This window comes from Aplidium turbinatum, chromosome 10 (genome assembly GCF_918807975.1).
Source record: "Aplidium turbinatum chromosome 10, kaAplTurb1.1, whole genome shotgun sequence".
NCBI classification, from domain to species: domain Eukaryota; kingdom Metazoa; phylum Chordata; class Ascidiacea; order Aplousobranchia; family Polyclinidae; genus Aplidium; species Aplidium turbinatum.
The window spans coordinates 25714619-25739948 of NC_137481.1; the positions used below are offsets into that span (position 1 = coordinate 25714619).

The following is a 25330-nucleotide window of genomic DNA, read 5'->3' on the forward strand; positions in this document are numbered from 1 at the left end:
GCGTTCCATAAGTCAACGCATTACAAGGTGTGCCCACTGGATACCGTTCATTGACGACGACGTTGCGTTGATCTCGTCGGTTGTTGTTCATTTGTTTGCCTTGCGCAGCATGAGCTGGTGAAGGCATCAAAGCATCTATCTTCGTACGAATGATTCTTCCGTTTAGAAGTTCTGATGGTGAATACCCTCCTGGTAAAGGAGTTCTTCTGTATTGAATGAGGAATTCTTGCAGGGCTTGCTGTGGTGGCAAGCTGGACTTCTTCAAGGCTTGTTTGAAAGATTGCACTAACCTCTCAGCTGCACCATTGGTGGCTGGATGGTAGGGTGCACCAGTTAAATGCACGATTCCTCGTTCTTTGCACCACTTTTTGAATTCATCGGACTTAAATGCTGTAGCATTGTCCGACACAATGGTATGGGGATACCCGAAGTGCGCAAAGTCTTGTTTAAGAAGTTGGGTTGTAGCTTCAGTACCTACAGAGGTTGTGGAATGGACACAAGGATATTTTGAGAAGGCGTCGATTAAAACAAGCCAGTTCCTCCCCATTAAATTGATCGCATGGTCTATATGAACTCTGCTCCATGGCTTTTCAGGGAGCATCCATGGATGATTGATTGGCTTCTCCGGCTTGTTCTGATGTTCAGCGCAGCTAATACATTGGCGACAAGCCTGCATGATGTCTTCTTCAATTCTCGGCCAGTATACAGCTGTCCGGGCCGCGAAATTTTTTTCCCCACGAGATTTCTGTCTCATTGATTTTAGTCACTCTAAAAGTAAGATTTTCCGAAAGTGTTTTGAGAGATTGGTTGATTCAGATTGCGAAATAACTATTTGCTAATGAAATTCTGCAATGATAATAAAATATAAGCTTTCCCTAACCCTACTTTTTTTGAAAAGCTCTTGTGCACCGCAAAAATTAATGTAAAGAAAAAAAAAGTTTGACTTCGAACCCTCGTTCTCACGATCACTAGGCAGGGTATGAAGCCACTGAGCCAACCGTGCCAACGAGAAAATGTTGCATTCACACGGTTTTAATACAAACTTTTACCAAAATATGTAAATGAGACAGAAATCTCGTGGGAAAAAATTTTTCGCGTCCGGGCCAATTGTTTCATACGTTGCATTCCAAAATGCCCAAGGTGCAACAGTTGCAGCACTTGTTTCTGAAGTGTTTGTGGGATCACGAGTCGTGATCCGTACAATAAACATCCGCTTTCCGTGGACAAAGATGAAGAGATTTTTCTGAAATCCTCCACCGAATAGCTGTCAGTTTGAATCGTATCAGCAGTTTTTGCATCCGGCCAACCTTCACGAGTGTAACGCATGACAGCCGCAATAACTGGATCTTTGCAAGAAGTCTTGGTTATTAAATCAGAGTTGACAGGATTTAGTTGCAAACTAATAGTTTTGATTGCGTTGACAATGTGTGAATTTTCTTCTTGTTCTTCCTCATCGAAGTCAAGCTCTGGACCAACGGGTAATCTACTAAGAGCATCGGCATTGCCATGATCTCCAGTTTTTCTATATTCAATAGAGTAATCATACTGGCTCAATATTAAAGCCCACCGAGCCAGGCGGTTAGCTGCTAAAGCTGGAGTTGCTTTAGAAGGACCGAAAACTGATAGTAACGGTTTGTGATCTGTAACCAAGATAAATTTTCGTCCGTATAAATATTGATGAAATTTCTGCAATGCGAAAATTATGGAAAGTGCCTCTTTCTGTATTTGACTGTATCGTCGTTGTGTTTCCGTTAGGGTTTTTGACGCGTTGGCGATTGGGCGTTCGCTTCCGTCTGGCAAGCGATGAAATAAAATCGCACCAATTCCAAAACTTGAAGCGTCACAAGAAATTCCCAGAGGCAATGATGGATCAAAATGTGCCAAAACATGTTCCGCACATAACATTGCTTTAAGGTTTCAAAAACTTCATCATGTACATGATTCCACTCCCATGCAATGCCTTTACGAGTTAGTTTGTAGAGTGGTTCAGTAACAGTTGAAAGATTAGGTAAGAACTTACCATAGAATTGTACAGATCCAAGAAATGATTTCAATGTAGAAACATCATGAAGTGGTGGCATTTGTAATACGGCATCCACCTTTTCACCTTTGGCTATCCCGGATTTTGATAGCCGATGTCCAAGGTATTCGACACTAGGTTGAGCGAATACACATTTCTCTAAACGACATTTCAAACCATTTTCTTGAAGACGCTGCAAAAGTGCTCGAAGGTTTTGCAGGTGCTCCTCAGCATTTGAACCACTTACCAATATATCATCGAGATATACGGCAACTCCTTTAAGATCAGCTGTTAGTTTAGACATTATTTCCTGAAAATAACCAGGAGCAGAACTAATACCGAATGGAAGCCTCATTTGTAACAGTACACCTTTGTGTGTGCTCAAGGCAAGACGCTTTTGACTCTCAGGGGTCAATGGAATTTGATTGTAGGCATCAGATAAATCTATTTTTGTAAAACCATGGCCTCCTCCTAGCTTTTGCATCAATTCTTCTGGCAGTGGCAGTGGTTGCCTATGCGTCTCTAGTTGAGAATTAACAGTAACTGAATAGTCACCACATACGGTGACTATTCATAGTTCATAGCATAGCATAGATGCAGTTTCGTGGCCAGGAAGTTTGGCTTTGCGTACAGGTACAACTGGAGTACCATAGTCATTAAATTGGGTCATTTTCCAGACACCTTTGGCAATACCTGCATCGTAGGCTTGAGTTAGCTCATCTTGTAATGCAAAAGGTACAGGGCGTGGTTTACAAAATATTGGTTTTGCATCATTCTTGAAATTGATGTTTAACTCAAAATCTTTTAAACACCCTTAGTCCTGGTTCAAACAATTCAGGGAATTCTTGACATAGTTGTTGACATGCCTTTTGCCATGATGTATCAGGACTCAATGAATCAAAAACATAGTTTACAGAGGTACTTGATTTGTGAGGAAAAATTAAGGAATCAATTGATAGTTTCAATGTTTTAATTGCATCTCTACCTAAAAGATTTAAATGTGGTACCTCAGTAATGATGAATGTCACATCCTTGTTGTTGTCAGTATTCAGCTTCTTACCATCTTTGATAAGGTTGACTTGCTGTGGGCAGTACAATCCCAGTGTAGGAAGCTTGTGTCCAGAAGCTGACTCAAAATTTGTGTCAATGTTCTGCAGACATGGTTTTCCTAACTTCAACCAATTTGTTTTTGACAAAAAGTTTTCACCTGCTCCAGTATCAACTTCAAACGAAATGTTTTTCCCATCAATTTGAATGGTTTGTTCTAATTGAGGAACAGCATTAATAGCTTTCACAGTTTGTAGTTTAGCTGGAGTAATTGTCTTTACAGATTGATCTTTTAGTTTGGACAAACAGGCTGATTCAATGTGACCTATTTTATCACAGTAGTGACATTTAGCATTTTTATACCGACAAACTTTTGGCAGATGTCCTTTCTCGCCGCAGCGAACGCAAATTAGGCCAAAACCCATTTCACTTTGGTTTTTAGCAGCACCCTGAATATTCACAAGTAATTGCATCTTGTCTGATCCGAGCAACTATCCGATCCGATCCGATCATTGATAGATTCATTTTTGTCGACGTTTCATATCACTCCAGAATTGATATCTTTCACGAATTACAAATCTTTTAGGGTCATATTGTTCTGACATGAAAGCAACAATGTCATTTATGTTTAGCTTGTTGACATCAACTGATGGTTGTTGTTGCAAGGCTAAATTTTGAAGTAATTTGTATACCATAGGAGACTGGTTTGTAAGAAAGACTTGAGGAATCTTTCACTGGAAAGTTCCACTGGTACTTTCTCCCATTTTCTGAATAGTTTTAAGAAATATATCCATTTGTTCTTTACTTTGCTTATTCTGTTCTTCAATTTGAAGCTTTTGCTGTTGTAACTGTGTTTTCAGTAGCTCAACAAGTTCTTTGTTACTCATTGTGAAGTGGTTTCTTGCTGAAAACAACTTTAAAATCCAATCCTTGTCGCCAGTTTATATGTTGTGTTTGTAGACTGTCTAAGAATACTCAGCACAAGCATATATATGATTTAGAAAGTTTGTTTTTGTTTGTTTATCTTTATCCTGCATTGCGGGAAAGCGGACTTGAGCGCTATGCATCGGTGTACGCCTTCCGACATACACCTGACCCACGCTGCAGCCGACGGCAATGTCTGTTTTCCGGTTATCTACTTTACTTATGACTTAAATTTGGTACTACCCATTACTCGAAATCGATCACTAGGTAGAGGCAATTATCGTAAAGTTTCTTGCCCAGAGAAACAACAGCAAGTGCGGGTGGCTGGAGTCGAACATGCAGGCTCTCGACTGCGAGCCCAACGCGCTAACCACTCGGCCACGGCTGCCGACAATGTTAGGTAATAGTATAGCTCACGTATATTGACACGTTAGGTAATAGTAAGCTTCTTACTTAGTTCACTTCAGTCTTCAAGCAGTAATTAGCACATTTTAAAACAAAATCAGTCATTGTACAAAATCGGTGTTTCCACTTTTAAATATAAAAATCAATTACCAATTTAACCTGATGGCGATGTAACACTAACCTAAGCCTCAGAAAAGTAGACCAAACGAATTTTTCTATATAGGCTACTAACTGTAACTAACATCCTAAACATTCTACATTAGTTAAAAACAAGTCTGCAACCACAATATCAAGCACAGTTTCACCGTTGATAGTAGACAACATGCCTGTATTTGCATACCTTCCAAGCAGATTCTGTGATTTAACCATAGCTTTCCTAGGTGGCGCTGTAAACAACAACCTCTGGCAGTTTTGCCATTGACTTTCCAGACTATGTATATAGTGGCTCTGCTCTAACCCTAACCCTCGCTGATCGCAGTTTCCGCAAACATTTTTCCGCAGTTTCCACTAACCTTTACCCTAACCCAGTGGTTCCCAACCGGGGGGGAATTCTCCACTAGGGGAGAATTTTGCAATTTTTAGGGGGGAATTTGGTTTTAGGATTGTAAAGCTTTTTAAGCCTAGTAAGTTGGCCTAGACCAGAGCTTTAAAGCGTTAAGGAGGAGCCCTTAAGTTCCGATTATTTAAGCAACTGTGTGTGTACTGACATGGATACAAACCATCACGTAGGCCTACTTCTTTTTCACGCAAATGCTCGATGGTTTTCAAGAGGAAACGTAACCAAGCGAGTGTTTGAGCTCAGAGACGAGCTTAAATTATTTTTTGACCTTTAAATAAAATTGGAATTTGTTTCATTGCGTAATGATGACAAATGGATTAGATGCCTTGCTTATTTGATTGATATGTTTGGTCCATTGAATAAACTGAATCTAAAAATGCAAGGGAAAAACAATAATATGCGGTAGCCTATATATTCAATAGCCATCTCCGTTTGAAGCAGATTGCGCATCAACGTGGGTTATCTGTATCCATGCACCAATTGCACCATTGACATATTGATACCATGGGAATTTACAAACTGTACTGCTTCCATGCTGGCTCAAGGCAGGTTGGAAGAAAGTGATTGATTTATATCACTGTCATTAGGAGATTGTCTCAAGGTAGCCTACTAGAAGGCTCTGCTGTCCTGATCGCGGGGAGACTACGTTTTATCTGGCCTCTACCTTTCGATTAGCCTGGCTTGGGTGGCCCTTCCAGGAGCAGATGCCAGTATCGCTCAGCATTTAAAGATGCTTTGGAAGCTTTCACTAACAAGCTTGATGAGTGAAAGAGAAAGGTTAGAATGAACAATTGAATATGTCACCATATTTAAAGAATTATCATCGGTGCTGATCGCTGACGGCAAAGAACAAGTTCTTCCAAAGTTGGAAAAAGAATTGATTTTGCAACATCTTACAAGATTAGAAGTGAAATTCATTCGATATTTTCCTGAAATTTATGACGATGAGCTTGATTTAATACGAAATTCATTCACATTGTTGATGGAAAAACTTTCCGATAAATTGCAGAATGAATTTTTAGAACTCAAGACAGATTCTTGCACAAGAGACTTATTCAGAAAAAAATCAATCACTGGATTTTGGCCATTAACGTGTAATTCCTATCCCAAAGTGGCAGAGAAAGCTATTCGAAGTATCCTTCCGTTTGCTTCCACTTATCTCTGCAAATAATGTTTTTCAACTCTGGCAGATGAAAAAAAACAGAGAAACAGATTAGACGTGGAGAATGATATTCGTTATGCTCTTTCCAGTACTCTTTCACCACATTCATAAGTTGTCGAAACAAAAAAATCACAAACTTCACAAAGACTGTTATGCATTGACTCTTATATTTTGAATGTTGTTGGCTCCAGCTCGTGTCCGATGGAGTTTGGCTTTGGATGGTGATGTCATATGTGGCTTTGGAGGCCCAGTCTATGATTAGAAGGACGTGGGAAAAAATCACAATGCATGGATGGTAGGGGACGTGGCAGTTTTAGCTTTTCTTTTCTAGTGTTGCGTTTTTCATGGGATTTTTGTATCCTGTTTTTTTTTTCGAAAATTTTCGCGCATTTCCTAGTTCTTTTTCTCCAGAGTGATCTGCCACTAGCAAATTGTTCCCATGAATCCAGATCAATATTTGCATGGTTGAGGGAGACTTTCAGCTGGTCTTCGTATCTCTTTTTTTTTTCTTTAAATAAAATACTTTTCAGCAACGTTCTTCATTAATTAAATTATTTTAGTATGAAAAGGAATATTACAGGTTAAAAAGCTTATTACTTATTACTAGTGAAAGTTTAGTTTATCTTACAAGACTTAGATTATGTAATGTAAACGAGTTTTTAACAAACTAAATTTATAGGGGGGAATTTAGATTTGAACATTGACTAAAAGGGTCCACAGGATAAAAAAGGTTGGGAACCACTGCCCTAACCATAGAGTAATCTATGCTCTAACCCTCGCTGATCGCAGTTTCCGCAAACAGTTTTCCACAGTTTCGCAGTTTCCGCTAACCGCAGTTTCCGCTAACCCTAACCCTCGAGTTTGTTTCAAATTGTTTGGGGAAACTCCGATCAGCGACTTCGGCTTTGTGCTATTAAACTGCGATCAACGACTTCGGCTTTTTTTAAATTTTTTTTCTCGATCTTTTCAGGGTACGAACTGACTGTACGAATGGTTCAAGGTACGAACTAGGTTGCACCCGACCTGGTAGTGTAGTCTAAGAACTCCACACTCATCAAATGTAAGCCTACCATGAGGTAGGCTACGCTACCTACTTTATTCTACTTTGAACACTTTTCACATTCATTTGTGCGTATTCTTTAAAGTATTTATGATAAATATCTCAAATTTGGTCATCCTTGGGTGCAACCAGACAAAAAACTCGCTGTCCACTTTAAAAAGCACTACAAACACATTGATGCAGCAAAACAAAGAATAGGTGGGGCTACTTTGAATACTGTTCAAACTTATGCACACCAACATAGCGCTAAAAAATACTAGAACACTAGATGCAATCCAAAAACACTAGATCTAGTGGAAAAACACTAGGAGTGGCACCACTGGTACCATAGATATCTTACGTATAGATATGCAACTCAGTGGTGCGTAACGATGTTTGAAGGCTAACAGCGTAGCTATGGCTGTATGCATTTACTTCAAACTTGGCACAGTAAAACAACTTTATTTTTAATATATTTTTTTGGTTTTTGTTTAAATAAAACTTTCTTCGTTTTCAAGTTGACGTATGGATTGCTTGTGATGACGTCACATTCTCGTTCCTCATGGACTGCTTTATGGAGATTCTGGCGATTGAAAACAAATCACAGTCACAGACTAACTTTCTGGTAGCTGCATCAAATTCAAGGGACAGCATCAAATCGTAGCATGGACTAGTAAACTAGCGTATAGTTCGTTATCGTTACGGCGTCAGCTTAAGGTTTTCAATAGGCTCGTCTAAGTTACAACCACTTGAGAAGTGTACCTTTTTGCAGTAGCTTGGTTGCTGTATTTCAATATAAATAGGCTATGCCAAATTGCTGTATTCCTGGATGTGCTTATTCATGTTCAAGTGCGCACAAACGTTCACTGTTTTCTATAAGACGTCCAGATCTTGGCAGGACTGCAGAAGAAATAAAGCATCAATCCGATTTCACAAAGTTTATTTTGTCCATATGGGATGCAAGCAAGGGTGATAGAATCAAAGAACTTCTTCATAAAGAAACATGAGCCACAAAGTTGTGAGCTGTATCTTAATGTCGTAGTTCAAGAATTTTTTTCTAGGTATTTCAACTTGCTGTGTGCTAACAGGGCATTAATATGTGAAAAACGCTTTGAGGAGAGGGACATAAATTGACCAAACTCATTAGCAGAACTTGTTTGTGGAACTCTTCCTACCAAATTTTTGCCGGAGAAGTGCAGAAGTATAAAGGTAGGCTACAGTCTATGATTGCTGTTGATTTTATGCTTCTATACTTAGTTTTGATAAAAAATGCAATGATGCATTACATATAAAATTTAATTTGCTTATGTATGGATATAGGTGCTGCAACGAAAGTCTCCAGTCAAACGCAAGGCTTTACCTGTAAGTGTTCGACATTCAACTTCACACAATCTGGAATCTTCTTATTCCAAACTGTCATCTCAGATGAAAGGTAATGCCATATTCCAAAAAGCTTACTTGCAATTGTTTATGAAATGAAGCCAATCCCTGATTGAAGCTATCTGATATGTGGGATATTCTAAATTGTGTACACATAGGCTATAATATAATGATTCCCCTAACCACGATTTTTTTTCCGAAACACGAAATATTTTTCATTACCCACTGTTTTATTCTGAATATATATATATTTTGGGTGGTAATCCACTTAGCCTATATAGCTACTTGCGTCTACCTTACAAAACAATTTATTTCAGGCGAAAACTCCATCAACTTTGCAAATACGGACGAAGATCGTGAATTGGGAGCAGGATTTTGCGGAATCGGAAAAATCTTTAATGCGCAGTTGGAGAAATTCGTGGATACAACAAATCTTTAAATTGCACGTTTATTTTGGAATAAATTTAGCCTACATCCATTTGACATGGTTAGCTCCTGCATAAGGGGAAGGGAAGGTAATTTAATACGAAAGGTAATTTGATACACCCCCCCTACAGAAATGTACAAAAAATATTAGTCGAAAATATTGTCATTAGGTTGAAGGTCTGTGAAAATAATACCCACAAGAATTGCATCATGCAGCTAACTCGTACTTTTGTGGCATAAAATTGTAAAAGTGTATTTTTTGAGTACTTTCGTAAATTTTTTAACTCATGATTATTTCCGTCTGGAAAATTAAAGAAAAGTTCCTGAAAGATGAAACCAAAATCATTTGACAGGTCATTGATAAGTCTTCAAGGGCATGTCACGTTTTTTCTACAATGTGCATCCAAGCATACAAAAATCAGAATTTTATAACTTTTTTTGAAAAAGGTAAATTGATACATGTGGAGAAGGTAAATTGATACAGTACCTATATTAAATTCTTTTTTGTGACTTTAGTAAATGTTGTCATTGATCTAGTTGATTTAAATAAGTTGTTTTTCTTTAACTAGACCTGCTACTTTGGGAAACAACTATTATATAGGCTTTCGTAGGCCTATACAGTAATACACGCTATCTGCTGTAAAAAATGAGAACAGCGCAAAGCACCCCCCTTGAATAAGAACTCCAGCCAATCTCTTTCCCATGTCCATCCTGCAGCAGATGCTTCGCCACACACAGGTCTCAACAGTCATCCTTGCACCCAAGCACGCCAACCACATATTAAATTTTCATTTATTGCTTTGCTGTCAAAGGATGTGTTAGTTTTACTGTATCAAATTGCCTTCCGGGTGTATCAATTTACCTTCCACGGAAGGTAAATTGATACATTTGAGTGACGTTTTTAAAATTTCAATTAAAAAAAAGTAACAAAAATAGAGAAGAGAAAATGTTTTTAAAAAGTGTGTAAGGGATCAGACTTTCGTTTCAGCTTAAAATCAATAGTTTGTGTCACGTAATTTTCAGTTAACAGGCAAAAATGTTAAAAGTGTATGAAATTGATATGAAATTACCTTCCCTTCCCCTATTGTTTCAAATAAAACCAATCGTAGTCTATATACTTTCACCATGTTGAATGTGAAGAAGATGTTCTGTTTTTTCCAAACTGGGTGCATTTGGTCTGCTTGTTGACAGTCTGCTATTATTTTGTTGGAAGATTTATTTATATTAAACATGGAAGATGCTCAGTTCTTGAAGTATTTAATGCTAAGATATTTGAATTTGTTGGCCATAGCTATAGGGGAGATGTGGGACCAGTGGATCATAGGGACCAGTGACTCAGGAGCTTTTTTCCCCTTTCCATTTAAAATGGATATTTGAAATTTTGACTGTGGTATCGACAAATAACGCCATGTTTATCTACGAATTTTTGAACACGACAGAAGTCTGTGTATGATTTGAGACAGTAAAACAATTTTTGAGGCAAAAAAGTAAAATTTTCACATCTAACAAAATTTTTGTTTTGTACTAGAGCAAAGTGCTTATGGAATGTGGTTTAATAGGAAAAATTCTCATTGCATTTTAGTTAGGTGATGGCAAATAGCAGACCTGAAAAGCTAGTCCAAGTTTCAACTGAGACCATGCTAAGTGCAAGTGGCCGCCATGGGGACCAATGGTTCACAACCTGGTGGGGACCAGTGGATCTGCTGAATCAGCAGTATTGTTCGCCTACCGAGTAAACAAACCACAGAGATAAGCAAATTTCTCAACATCTTTTACGACATCTACAAACTTTAAAATTGGTTGTAGCCTTAAACGTATTAACAGACCACCATGCAATCATTAACTCGAAAGTGATGACGTCAAAATGGCGTCTAAGGGACATAGGCAAGTACTTTAATTTCCTAATATACTTTGATTGCTAGAAATATAAATTAAACTGCCAGAACATATAAATAGTAATAAAAATAAATAATGCACATAAAAATTGCATTTATATTGGACGGTGCTTACCAATGGTCCCCATAGGTGGGGACCAATTGGGCCTAGAGACCAAGGGGGCCTATAACTGATCTAATAGAAAGCACGATCATATTGTTATACACAGAATCATGCAGTAACTTATTCTTTACAAATGTTTATGAAAAATAAATCGGCCACCCCTACTGGGGGCAAAACCGAATTTGATGATCAATACAGTAGGTCTATGTCGTTTTTGACTTGGAAATGTGATAATCTTTGGAACGTAACGAGTCTGTTTTGTATTTTGAAAACCACCAATCCAGACTTGTCCGCTATAGCCTATGCAAATTCAACTTAGCCTGACCTATTGACGGGCCTATAGGGACTTACATGCACAAACCTTGCCAAGTGCGACCCTAAGATTGGTCACAGCGGTAAACCATAATCTCTTCTTGGGAAAATTTTAACATAAAGTTCCCTAATCCGTTCGTCTGTATATAATGACCGAAGAAACACACACTTGAACTTCTTTTCAAACAGTGTATTCCTGTAAAATTAGCCCGAGGCTACCGAAAACGAGGGGGTGCAACGCCTACACCACTTAAACTGTCACTACACAACAGATTACTTGGATAAAAGACGGAACTTTTGTCCAGCTAGCAAGCACTAAGCCAACAGTTAAATGTGCGGCCAACTTTCAAACAATCATTTTACGAATGACCAGAATAGATATCAATATCTCAAATTCACGTAGAAAGTAACTGTGACGCAATAAATGAAAGACAATTATGAAGTCATTCCAACAGGTGTTTAAAGCTGATGTAATATTTCCTGTTTAAACAGGCCCAAACAAGTCCAAACAAGTTTGACACAAGTCTATGAACGATGGTGCAATTTTGGCACATTTTCTAGCAACTTCCATGACGTAATATTCAGTAGACTTGAACGGTTTTATATGACGTTTGATTTGTACAGAGATTGGCCGTAACATAGCGGCCCCTAGTTATGACAGTCTAACATGGCATAACTAAAAAAGAATTGAAGGACAATCGTGAGCCAATGAATAAAACACACGATACACAAATTTTTTGAATCATTCACGTTTAAGTTAATACGCAAATACAAAGGGCATGCAAAGAATGAACAGCAATAAGAATAAACACGACGATACATGAAATTGGTACCATAGGTACACGCTAAATGACGCTATATACAATAGTTGCGATAATAACCGACTGTTCCGGGCTCAGACAAGTATCGGCCACCGCAGACAAAACCAGGCTCAAACCCTAACACTTAGGTGTTCTTTACGGGGGCGAGGCACGAAATATCCCTCAACACGTAGTCTACTTTCACTTTCCCCGTACTCTCATCATAGTTGCAGACGGCAACTTTGGCTCTACGAACCACAGGCTTCCCTTTCCTAATTTGTGGAACTACCTCATGCACCCTCCCAAGTTGATACTTCCCACGTTTACCAATGTCTTGGAGAGAACCTACCACTACAAGTTGACCAGGCTCCAAATTCTCGGCCATTTTTAGCCATTTTTTCCGGCCCTGAAGACCTGGCAAGTAAAAATCGATCCATTTATTCCAAAACTGCTGAGAAAGTGACAAATTGAACCGATAATCCCTTCTTAATTGGTCACGATCATGTGGTTGCCCAACAGCACAGTATGGGTCTAAGTATGGGGTCAAAAGTGAGGCAGGGGTGATGACAGTAAAATCCCTAGGGTCGTCACTCAAAGGTACCAAAGGGCGTTCGTTCACGATCCGAACGGCACTGCCTGTGTACGTAAGCAGTTCAATAAAATTGGGCTTACGAATTGAAGAGTCCAAAATGTGAAAAAATGCGATTTTAAATTGTTTTACCATTGCCTCCCAGGCGCCACCTTGCGCCGGAGCATACGGAGGTATAAATTCCCAGTTTATCTCTCTCTGTCTCAGGGCGTTGTGAAATTCAGCTGATTCTATCAACTCGGGTAACTTCTTAGATGCTGCCTGAAAGGTACTTCCATTATCGGAATAGATAGCATTAACCTGCCCACGTAAATCTGTAAACCTTGTAAAGGCAAGTAAAAAATCACTCAGCGACAATGACGTGACCAGCTCAACATGAATAGCGCGAGATGCCATACATGTGAATAAGAGTCCCCAAGCTTTTTTGTGACTCCTACCTTCAACAAAGGTCAATGGTCCAAGATAGTCTAAGCCGCAATCAAAAAAGGGTTTCCTATGGGCAGTTGTGCGAGACAAAGGTAAATCAGACATGAGCTGCCTTATAGGCCGAGCTTTCTCAATCGCACATACACCACAATCATTAAGATACCTCTTCACGGAAGCATTACCATTAGCGATCCAAAACTTCTGTCGCGTAGACAACAAAGTGTGCTGTACTCCACAGTGCGCATTTCGATTATGATGCGACAGTACAACAAGCCTAGTGAAGGGGTGTTTCGAAGGCAAAACAATCGGATGCTTTGCTTCTAGAGAAATCTCGGGAGAATTACTTAAGCGCCCTTCAATGCGGATTACACCAGCATCATCTACACAAGGTCTGTACTTTTTAAGTGAACGCAATTCCTTCAAGCGTTCCTTCTCACGTTGCGAAGCGCCAACACTACCCCGCTTTATCACTTCCTCAAGTGCATCCGGCGATCGTTTGGTCATTAAATGTAACACATCGCCATACACGCTCTTCTGAACAAACTTCACAGTTAAGTCTAAGGCTCTATTAAGATAAGAGGCGTCCAGTTTTGGCTTCATAAAGCTACGCTTTCTCGTTTTACAGCACAAAAATTCAACAAAAGCAACCAAATAAGCAATTCTCTTTTTCATAACATACAAAGAAGGTGCGGCCTCGATCAATCTGTGAAGGCCACCCTGTGCAACGTCAAGCGACCCCTCTTCGTCACGAAGATATAGGCTATGGACAGGTACTGGAGTGGGGTTTTCTACAGATGGAATTTCTTCACACTGATAGAGAAGACTAGAACCATTTAACCACAACTCTCGAAACTCTTTCTTTGTAATAAGATTTGGCCTTGTGCCAACATCAGCTGGGTTCATATCGGTAGGGCAAAAACGCCAATCCTGGGCTCCAGACAACAATAAAATATGCTCAACTCGACGCGTAATAAACTTATTCAAACGTAAATCAGGGTTCTTAACCCACTGCAACACAGTACGAGAATCACACCAAAAATACTTACTGCAGTCGGGCATCTTCAATGCCTCGTAGGCCTGCTTCACGAGTCTTGCTGTATTCAAAGCGGCAACAAGCTCTTTCCTAGCTATCGGCCAAGAAAACTGATTTTTTACAACAATGGTAGATTTACCCAGAACGAAAGACACACTCGGAACTCCGTTAACCAGTCTACGTAAGTAAACAACAGAAGAGAAAGCTTGATTCGAAGCATCACTAAACCCATGCAATTGATATGAAACAATATCATCCGGACTGCACACACCAGAGTTTGCAAAATACCATCTCGGTAACGAAAAATCCTTAAGCGGGTCCAAAGAGCGAAGCCACGACTCCCACTCTTTAACAAAGCTATCAGGGACCTCGGTGTCCCAATCAAACTTGTCTATCGCCAATTGCTGAAGTATAAGGCGTGCTTTTAGAAAAAATGGCGCTCCAAAGCCTAGCGGATCAAAATTTTGTCCAAGCTGACTGAGCATACTTCGGCGCGTGTGTTTAGCTAAGGGCTTTAAGGAACATGCGATACGCATCTCGTCAGACTCGGTTTGCCACACACAACCCAATGTCTTCGCTGATGGCAAAGTCATATTTTCAGTCTGAAAGTCAATGTCACGAATCAAAGGTGAAAGCATCTCATTATCCAAATTTGACAAGACAATCATAGACTCCTTGTTAGCACTCCACTTAACAAGTTTAAACCCACGGCTATCAAACAAAGCAATTGATTCATGAGTGATTTGCTGAGCTTCCTCTAAGCTATCAGCCGAAAATATAAAATCATCCATGTACATATTATTTGCAATATTGCAGAGAGTCAATTCACCAGCACTGCTGGGATTCTGCTCGATCATTTTCTTTATAGCCAAGCAAGCGATATACGGGCTACTCTTTATTCCCCAAGGGTGTACACAAAAACGAAATGGTACCATCCTACCATTTTCAAGGTCATCATCTTCAAACCACAATATACGAAACAAATCCCTTTGCGACTCAGGTAACATTATTTGAAAGAAGCATTTAGTCACATCAGCCATGAGACCAAATCTACCAAGCCGAAATCTAGCCAAGACATCTACCAGAGGGTTTAACAAGTCAGGACCCGAAAACATTACATCATTAACACAAGTTCCTCGAAATTCAGACTTGCCATCGTAAACAATGCGCTTTTTTAATTGTGACGTCACAAAGTATGGTAAATACCATTCAAATCCCTTGACATTTCCTGCTTCACCCGCACGCTCAATATAGCCATTAGATTTAAGATCTTTCATGGTGTCAGTAAGGAAATCACGAAGTTCAGGTTGTTTTAAAGCTTTCTTTCTTAAAGCAGCAGCTCTATCTGACGCCAACACAAAATTGTTAGGTAGATCAATATCTTCCTTCAACGGAACAGGTATCTCAAATCGACCATCTTTCAACTCAATATTCGGTTCGACAAGTTCTCTAGCCAAAATATCATTGCGAGACAATTCACAGGTTTCATTTTGCAAAGTCAAATCCTGAATGACTTTATTCAGGTCTGCTATTTCCATATCGCGAGACTCAATTTTACGCTGAAAGCCAGAGATGACATCCGACTCTGAAGACGTCTGCACTCTGCACACTTTAGCAACGCTTTCAACTAAGGGTGACTTACCACCACAAGCCAACCAACCGAGAGGAGTGAGCAAAGCATGCGGTTCACTACGATTGTCACCAACACGCTCTTCTTTTGCACACATCAAATAAGCGTTGTCGTTGCCAATCAGTACATCTACAGTACTACAATCATTCAAATGAAACATATTCACGTCATGAAAATGACGGAAACCACTTAAATCTTGTTTATGGGGTAAAGTTTTAACATCGTCAGCCCAAGCTGGGTTAACCACCGAGGTTATATCACAAAACAGTTCATCAGTCTCTAACGACTGGATGTTGAGTTTAACAAGGTCAGCACAAGTAGGTTTCTGACCAGCCAGAGTATCCATTTTAAACGACGCTTTATCATACGGTTTAAGACCAAGTTCGCACACCAAGTCACTCGAAACAAAGGTCAACTGCGAACCAGGATCATGCTGACAATACACCAACTTCGATTTGCCAGTCATTGGATTCAAAACACGAGCAGCAGTAACGCGGTTAAAGGCTGCTTTAACATTTCCAATCTTAACATTACGCACAGGAACTCTGGCACCAGCCTCATCTTTACCGACCAAATCCAGAGAATCACGTGACGTCACATAAAAATCATGCAGAAGAAAATAGTGTTTCCTATCGTTGGTAGGTCCACACTTACGACAGTTATTTGCATGATTACAGTCTCTAACCATATGCTGGCGCAAACAATTCAAGCATTTGCCAGCTTTCACAATGACATCTCTCCGATCTTTAGGTGTCAAGCGCAAAAATTCTTTACAATTAGACAAAAAATGATATTCAACTTGACCACGTGACGAACAACAAAAACACGCCGGTATGTCACTATGTCTGGCCACACCGCCGCGCGGTGCGCCAACAGCAGTCGAGTACTGCGAACTCCCTGAAATCACATTATCATGGGGTTTTACCGACGTCTGCCTAACCGGACATGAAGGCAATTTTCCTTTGCCAAACTTTTTAAAATGCTGCGACTCACCAGAATCGCCCATTAGCATAATGCTAAAATCAGTCGACTTGCGCGTTTCCTCCCGTACTACAAAATCAAACAAACTCTGAAAAGTAGGTTCCTCAGTGCTACCATACTGATCACCTAAAAAGTCAAGATAACCCTGCTTAGCGTCAAACGGGAGTCGTTTAGCCAAATCCAAAACAAAACGTCCTTCTAATTTATCACGCTGACCATAAGCTTTCGCGTAAAGCAAACACTGCGACAATTCATCTTTAAACTCTTTCAAATCACTGGAAGAGATAGAAGTCAATTTGCTACCATAGCGATACTTTCTAATTTCTGGTTCTGCGAAAAGACCTCCACGAACTCCAAAACGTTGGGACAAGCGAGATAACGACATTTCTATCCTGTCTTCCTCTGACAAGCCAGGAGTGTCGGAAACCAAATTAGCAATCGTTTGTGCAGCTGTTCTAACACAAGCTGCTTGCAACAAAGTCAAACGAGTTCCCTTAAAGGGCGAAGCTGCCATCAAGGCCATAACACGATTTTTAAAGAAGACAAATGGCATATTATTACCATCGTAACCAATCAAGGCCGCCTTATCGAAGAACGTCCTACTATTTTGGTATTCAAAAAAGCAATCCTGCTGTTGAGAACTCGATTTAGCGGGAGAAGACAAGCTATATCCCTTAAGGGGCTGAGTGGGCTCAGTCACATGCACAGCCTGATCACGATCCTCAAACACGTTAAAATCAGGAGACACGATACGCCTCTCACAACCACCTAAATTACGTGTAGCTGGGCGATCAGCAACTAGCGGCGCAGAAAACTTTGAAGGGGGCAAAGCATTACTGCTAATGGCGGCCCCGTGACCTGTACGCTCTGGGGGAGGAGTTCGGTTGTAATTTGCAGACTTTGGCTCTAGTCTACAGCCTTCGGAAGACCCTTAGCCGCGGCCCCGAGACCTCCTGAAACAGCTGGAAAACATGTGGATTGTACAGGTCCACTTACAGATTGAACAGGCGTCTGGAAAAGGTTAGGTAAATTAAACTGCGATTGATGTTCACTTCTGGAATGCCTAGAAGAGCCCTTCCTAGAGCTACGCCGGGAGCCCAACTCAGAACGATATTCAGCTAAAGCTACCTCCTTACGTTGTTCAGCCCTCAACTGTGCGTCTTTGAGTGCGAACTCAGCAGCTCTCGCTTCGGCTTTCGCGGCAGCCTCAGCTCGTACGGCCTCAGCTCTCGCGGCGGCCTCAGCAGCTCTCGCTTCGGCCTCAACTCGTATGGTCTCAGCTCTCGCGGCGGCCTCAGCAGCTCTCGCTTCGGCCTCAGCAGCTCTTGCTTCGGCCTCGGCTTGGATCTGGAGCTCCTCTCGTCTTAGCTGTAGGTTAATTTGTGCAACTATCCGTGACCGTGAATAGCTCTCAGACATCCTAGTGCTTACATTTGAGGCGCTATCCTCAGGATGTATGTCAGCATCCAACCTATCTGACAACTCACTTTCTTTTTGTTCGAAGTTATTTTTTAACGAGTTAAATTCGGGATCTACCCTATCACGAAGTTCTGCTAAGATTGCAGAGTTAACAATTTTACTCAAAAGAGCATGGAAATGCCGTAATTCCTCTTCTAAAGTAGATAAGTTAGATCGAAAAATTAACAGTTCCTGCTTATCACTCAAAGAACCTAGGGCTACAGAAAGTTTCCCAATTTGAGTCAAAATATCCCGTCTAAGATGCCGGGCCTCTCGAACTGACTTAGCCTCATCGTTAATGGGTCCCTCCCCAGAATGGCCTGCCCGACCGCAAAGAACATCATCAGGCTTAAACTCAGTCGAGTCGACGGCGGTCGAGTCCCTGTCACCACCGAGTGTAGACATATTAAATGTTAGGGCTAAATTTAACAATTAAAAAATTAAGTTACACAAACACACAAAATTACAGTAGTTATAAAAAACTTAACTGCAAAGACCGTAAAAATACAAAAAAGAATTTAAATGCACGATACCGTAGCTGTACGAGTATGTGAAGTCCAAACGTCCACAAAACTTGCTTGGATTCTTCCACTTGAATCTTCAAGCACAGATGGATTGCCTTTAATCTTCTTTCTTGCCAATGAATGTCAAAGTTATTTTTCTTCTGTACCAAACTGAGAAGAAATGTCTTTACTTTTTAGCTTAAAGTTCTTCAGTTGCCTACCGAGAAGAAATGTCTTTAATTTTCTTTGCTTCTTTAGACTACCAACCAATAAGATCTTCTTTTATTATTTCTTTGCTTCTAAGTGCTTCTTGGCCCATCAACCAACCAACTTCGTCTTTTATTTTTTTTATGTGCTTCAAATGCTTCTTGGCCTACCAGCTAACAAAAACGTCTTTTATTTTTTATGGTCACAGCGGTAAACCATAATCTCTTCTTGGGAAAATTTTAACATAAAGTTCCCTAATCCGTTCGTCTGTATATAATGACCGAAAAAACACACACTTGAACTTCTTTTCAAACAGTGTATTCCTGTAAAATTAGCCCGAGGCTACCGAAAACGAGGGGGTGCAACGCCTACACCACTTAAACTGTCACTACACAACAGATTACTTGGATAAAAGACGGAACTTTTGTCCAGCTAGCAAGCACTAAGCCAACAGTTAAATGTGCGGCCAACTTTCAAACAATCATTTTACGAATGACCAGAATAGATATCAATATCTCAAATTCACGTAGAAAGTAACTGTGACGCAATAAATGAAAGACAATTATGAAGTCATTCCAACAGGTGTTTAAAGCTGATGTAATATTTCCTGTTTAAACAGGCCCAAACAAGTCCAAACAAGTTTGACACAAGTCTATGAACGATGGTGCAATTTTGGCACATTTTCTAGCAACTTCCATGACGTAATATTCAGTAGACTTGAACGGTTTTATATGACGTTTGATTTGTACAGAGATTGGCCGTAACAAAGATATATAATAATCACTGGAGGCTGATAGCATTTTACTTACAAACTCAGGCAAAATGTACTTCGTAGGCTATCTCTTTTAAATGATAAATAGGCTGCTATAGTTTATCACGGTAAAATTCCTGGTTTCGCTTCAAAAAAGACAAAACCTTTCTCTGTGAAGGGACCCAGAAAAGTCACTTTATCTGGTCCAGATTGGGTATGGATCAGACCAGATAAAGTGGCAGTCTGGGGAGCGTTCTTCCTGGCCATCAGCACAAGCCTGAGTAGCCTACTCATTAGTATAAAGAGCAATTGCGATTCGCTAACAATTGTTTGTTTGTTTATCTTTATCCTGCATTGCGGGAAAGCGGACTTGAGCGCTATGCATCGGTGTACGCCTTCCGACATACACCTGACCCACGCTGCAGCCGATGGCAATGTCTGTTTTCCGGTTGTCTACTTTACTTATGACTTAAATTTGGTACTACCCATTACTCGAAATCGATCACTAGGTAGAGGCAATTATCGTTAAGTTTCTTGCCCAGAGAAACAACAGCAAGTGCGCGTGGCTGGAGTCGATCATGCAGGCTCTCGACTGCGAGCCCAACGCGCTAACCACTCGGCCACGGCTGCCGACTAACAATAACGCTGGCCATTTAGACCATCCAATCATACCAGTGTTGTAGGCTACGTTGACGCTGTCAATTTGACGGCGTCAACTTTTTGTTGACGCTGAGGCTAGCACCGTCAATTTATTTTTTAGTTGACGGAAGTGATAGCGCCGTCAACTATTTTGCCGATTTTAAGCGTCAAGCGCTATGCATCATTTTTTGTTTTCATGGAAAATCTCGTTTCACAATATATTCTGGCCAGCGCGACTCATCCGAATTACCGACTTTCGCGTTGTTGGAATGGCTCCCTGGAATACATGCGGAAAAAGTTCGCCAAATGGCGATCACTCATATTGTGAGCAGTATCGAGAACGAGGGATCAGAGAGAGAAAGCGAAAAATCAATGAATGTCCATCGCGAAGGTTGAAGAAACTTTATTTCAAGAGCTCTATGCCCCTGTAACACATTGTCTATCGCTGTCAATTCTTGCTACAATCGGTTGCCGAGAAACAAAACCTTTTTCTGTTACCAGGTTCTATTAGGATTTTCAGCATTAATTGTTCACATACTTGTAGAGGCTTTGTACCGCTAACCGATGGCCAGTCACCGAGTTTGACAGAATGAAGTTTCCGATTGTTGAAGTGTTGTTGTCTATGAATTATTCCATCCACTCGGTGCCGCTGAATGCAGGGCAGTCCTTTACTGTATCCCAAATGCGTTGCTAAAGCGTACACCCGGAGAGTCGATCCAGCGCCGCTTGATTGTACAAAACCAACCGAGCTATGGGGGCATGATAGTAGCATTTCATAGCAACAGCAGCACAAACTATACGCAAAAACTATATTTATCAGCTATAGCTAGCGATTCTAACTGCTATCAAGCGCAGCACATCAACCTCCTGTCAAAGTTGAAGCTTGCACGCATATGACCATAGCTTTCTATGGATGTGCGTACGTCGCTGTGGTGGAAGCAAGGTAGACATTACAAGTGAGGTCAAGCCAGGCAATGGCGTGACAAGAAAACATCTGACAGCCACATTCAAGATTGGGAAGCATAAATTTGATCTTTCAGCACTTTATCAGCAAGGCACAGAGATGCAATAAATAATAATCGAACACCAACGAGCATGACAAATAAAACAAATAGATGGCGTCAGAGATTAAACAGGGGTTGTTTCTGATCCAAACGTGTTTAGATTCAAGCATCCGTTGAAATCACTAAGTAATAATTTTAAACAAAGAAAAATGGGGATTTCCAGAAGTACAAAAGTGTTATCAAATGATCTCACATCTCCTGAGCAAATGATACTTTAAAGCAGGGTATAGCCTACTAACGCTTGCCGGTTTAAAACTAGTGCAAGATTGCAAAACCGCACATTCCTAATCCAATAAGACTTCATAATTATTTGCTTACCAATGCAATATTTGTAAATTGATTGTTTGAATTAATAACAATAACTACTGTATTAAAATTAAACAAACAATAACTACTGTAGCAGACTAATTAAAATTTATAAAATATCTCACTTAGGTAAACACTAAAATACAACGAAAAGGAATTTGTGTGACAAGTTCAATATTTGATAATTTAATCACCGGTCAACAAGAGTTTTGCGGTATACGTAAAGTTTGAAAACTGATTTGGAGTAATTTCGAGGCGCTGAATTCGTTCTGGCGTCAGATTTCTTTTACTACGTCAGGTTTTGAGATATGATAACAACAAATTGTTAGTTTTGCCAAAAATGGAAGATTTGACGTTGCATCTGTCACACATAAACACTGTATAGTGTATACTGTGTCTGGTAATGCGAGCCATTGGGAGCAAGATAGTTGAAATACATCCACAAACTACAACTTTGATACCAATTTGTTTTGACGCAAAATAATGAACAAAAAAGTACTGACAATCCGAAATTATCATCGAGCGCCTCCTGTCATTGTTTCAAATCAAATCCCGAAGATTGAAGCAAGCCCATGATAATGCTTGTCCACTGTCCAGTAACTTTATTTAAGCTATTTTGGGCAGTCCAACACTAACCTTTTGCTATGGCACTGCATATAGTGGTGGTAATCGCAAAGTCAAATCTTCCACTTTTGGAAAAAATAAAGTGTTTTTGTTATCATATCTGATGTGAAAGAAGACATCTGAGCTGAGATTCGGATTCAGAACCACAAAATTATCCCAAATCTGTTCAGTCCAAACAGCAGACAATTTTTTTTTCTTTTTTCGTTGACCTGTATAACGGTTACTTTTCTTTACACTGATTTTAAATGCATTTAGTAAATTTGCAAACGTAATTCCAATGATAAAGTTTCTTTGTATATTGTTTAGTTTTAAACATACAAGCTTTGGGCTTCCCAGTTTTTAAAAATAGCACTTTGCCTAAACCAGAAATTTGAGATATGCTTGGTGACATCGCTGTGCGTCGTACCCAACTCTTGGCAGGGACTTGAATATCCCGCACTAGAAATCTCAGGAGAAAATGATTCAAAATTTATCAGCGTCACTAATAAGCTAATACCAGCACTTAGACTATAAGACGAAATGATCTAAGGGGTGAAAGTAAGAAATTTCGCAAACAAAAGTTTGAAACAACATCACCATAGAAAAGCAAGACTGTGCGCAATGAGTGGATCACGTTCGTTTCAGGATGGCGCTCCCTTCTTTAGTCAACACACCGCGACAGCTGCTCTGGATAACCAGTGCGCCATCAAGTCGCTTGCAACAATAGATCTCGACGGGCATCCCAGCTCATTCGCAGCAAGATCAGATCTGGCGCGTACAAAGAACTGAAGTTAGTTTTCCAATACAGCGATTGTTTGTTGCATATCTCCGCGCGAGGTGGACAGAACGTGGGAGCGGAACGAGGCTATTTAATTCATTCTGTGGTTTATGCGTTACACAAAAGTTTGACTATTTTCGTAGTCTCACATTGTCCTCCAAACCCTTTCGATGAGTTTGCGCTTGGGCGTGAAAACTAGCAATGCAATAAATTCGATGCATCTTTGCATATTTTGCGTGGAATTACATTAAAAGTGACAACCCCTTCTCCCATGCAGCAGAGAGCAAGTGAAAAGCAAGCACTAAGATTAACGCTCACTATGCCCACCAATTTAACAACAATTAAAAGAAGTTACAAATTTGCAAAACGCATCATCTCTAAAATGTTCATGTCTTCCTCGATGGGTAGCCACTTTAACACGTCGAAATTCCGCCACTAAACTTGACTAGAATAAAACTGCCAACCAATCATAAGCTACGGATTAAGTGACGTAAAAAATGGCGAAAAGAAGATGATAGAAAGCAAATTAAGTGATGGATTTTTTGTCAGCTGGTTGGCTTAGGGCTACAAAGTAGTCATTTTATTGACGCGGGTTCGATTCCCACCACTGCTATTGCTCTTTTTCTTCTGTAATTACCAAATAAAGTTCAAAACAAGCATTAACTCTCTGGATGAGTGCTAGAAGGGTCACAATTGGACGGTAGCCTCTTATAACATGTTCTGATTGGTTGGCGGTTGCATTGTAGTCATTCGCAGTGGCAGTATTTCGACTTGTTAAAGTGGCTACCTCCTCGATGGCTCTGACTGAAGAAAAGCAGGGCTGCCATTCATGTAGCAGAGAAACACGATATTTGTGACGGGTGCTAAGGTAATCTTGCCTAGAAAGTTTTTTATTTATTTTTATTGCGAAATGATGGACAGTCGGTGCTTGGTTCCTCGTCATGGCCGTCGAGAGAGAGATGAAGTTTTCTAACATGTTGGAGAACATTCGTTCGAATTGCTTCGTGCCGTGTTGCTGTTACGTCATTGAAAAATGTTTCGGTTGGAAAGAACCCAGCTTGAAGAGTGGGTCGGTCAAACACGAACATCCGTCTCATCGAGAAGCTTTTTATCCTGTTCGTTGCTGTCGACCACTTTCATTTCTGTCATCCTCATATCCGACGGCTTCCCCTCCACACTGTGACCGACCCCGTACACGAAGTAAATGAGACCTCCTGCAATTACTTTGAGGTTAGCAAAATTGCGAAAGACGTTTGCTTGATTTTCATTGCAATGCTTATTATCGGCGCTTTTAACTTTTGTGCAATTTGTGTCAATACGACGCCATTAAATCATAACTCAAATCGCCAACAAGTCTTTGTTTTTATTTTTTCACTAGCATGTAAATATTAAGGTGGAAGTGTAAAGCGATGCATGCATCATCATATAAAACACACATCACTGTCAGTGCAAACTCACTTAAATAAATTTTAAAAATCAGTTTAAGATTAACTAAACCTTATCGTGGATGCAAGAATTATTGAAACACAGTGATTAATTTCAAGAAAGATGACCAAACAAAGTCGATGCAGCTCTATTGAGTATTAACTATCAGCGATGCAACTCAGCTGCTAACTTGTCCAATGTCGCAACTTTTACATTGCAAAACTTCAGCGCGACCTCAGAGCGCGCGAAGGTTCGAATTGGGCCACATGCGACAGTTTGTTCAGCTATCCTAAAACTCTGAGGTGCCATCAGTCTATTTCTGTCTCTTGGGTGGAAATAAAAAGTGGAAATCTATGCTGCCTACGCACTTTCAATGCATCATATTAATGGCATGCCTCAAGGAAAGAGTAGGCCACATTACTAATGGGAAAACAATCGAACTTAGATGGAGAATACATACTTTCAATGACTTGTGTGTGTGTCGTATCCAGACCTACGCCCGCTGGTTGAAGATTTACACAGATTAAGTAGTAGGGTAGCTCATTTTCCTTGATGTTCTTTAAATTTTTTGTCAGTTTGGAATAATGTTCCATTTTGCTTACTGATATTTGCAAACCAAAAATTTTTGTTGGGTTTTGACCTTTGACCCTGGTTCACCCAAGGAGAAGTTCTGAATTTTTCCAAAATATTAGTCAATTTCGAAGTGGTTTAGCAGTATCTGATCAGGGGATTTCCCAAAATTTGACCACGTGATTTTGACGTCACTTCCTCTGTTAACTTCCACGTGGAACATCTTCACCCTGCTCCAAGTTTGAGAGTCACTAATAGTGCATGGTTTTAGTGTCATTTTAGTTGATTTTCCAGC

At 40.1% G+C, this 25330-nt stretch overlaps 1 protein-coding gene across 1 annotated transcript in view; it reads right to left on the reverse strand.

Annotated features, from left to right (window-relative positions):
* Nucleotides 1–21302: 21302 nt before the first annotated feature.
* The window catches only part of LOC145779145 (high affinity cationic amino acid transporter 1-like), a 29525-nt gene continuing 25497 nt past the window's right edge, over nucleotides 21303–25330 (reverse strand). Inside the window, exon 12 of the mRNA XM_082590722.1 lies at nucleotides 21303–24254. Coding sequence (XP_082446848.1) covers nucleotides 24115–24254 — 140 coding nt within the window. The 3' untranslated portion in view covers nucleotides 21303–24114. The remainder of the gene's footprint in view (nucleotides 24255–25330) is intronic.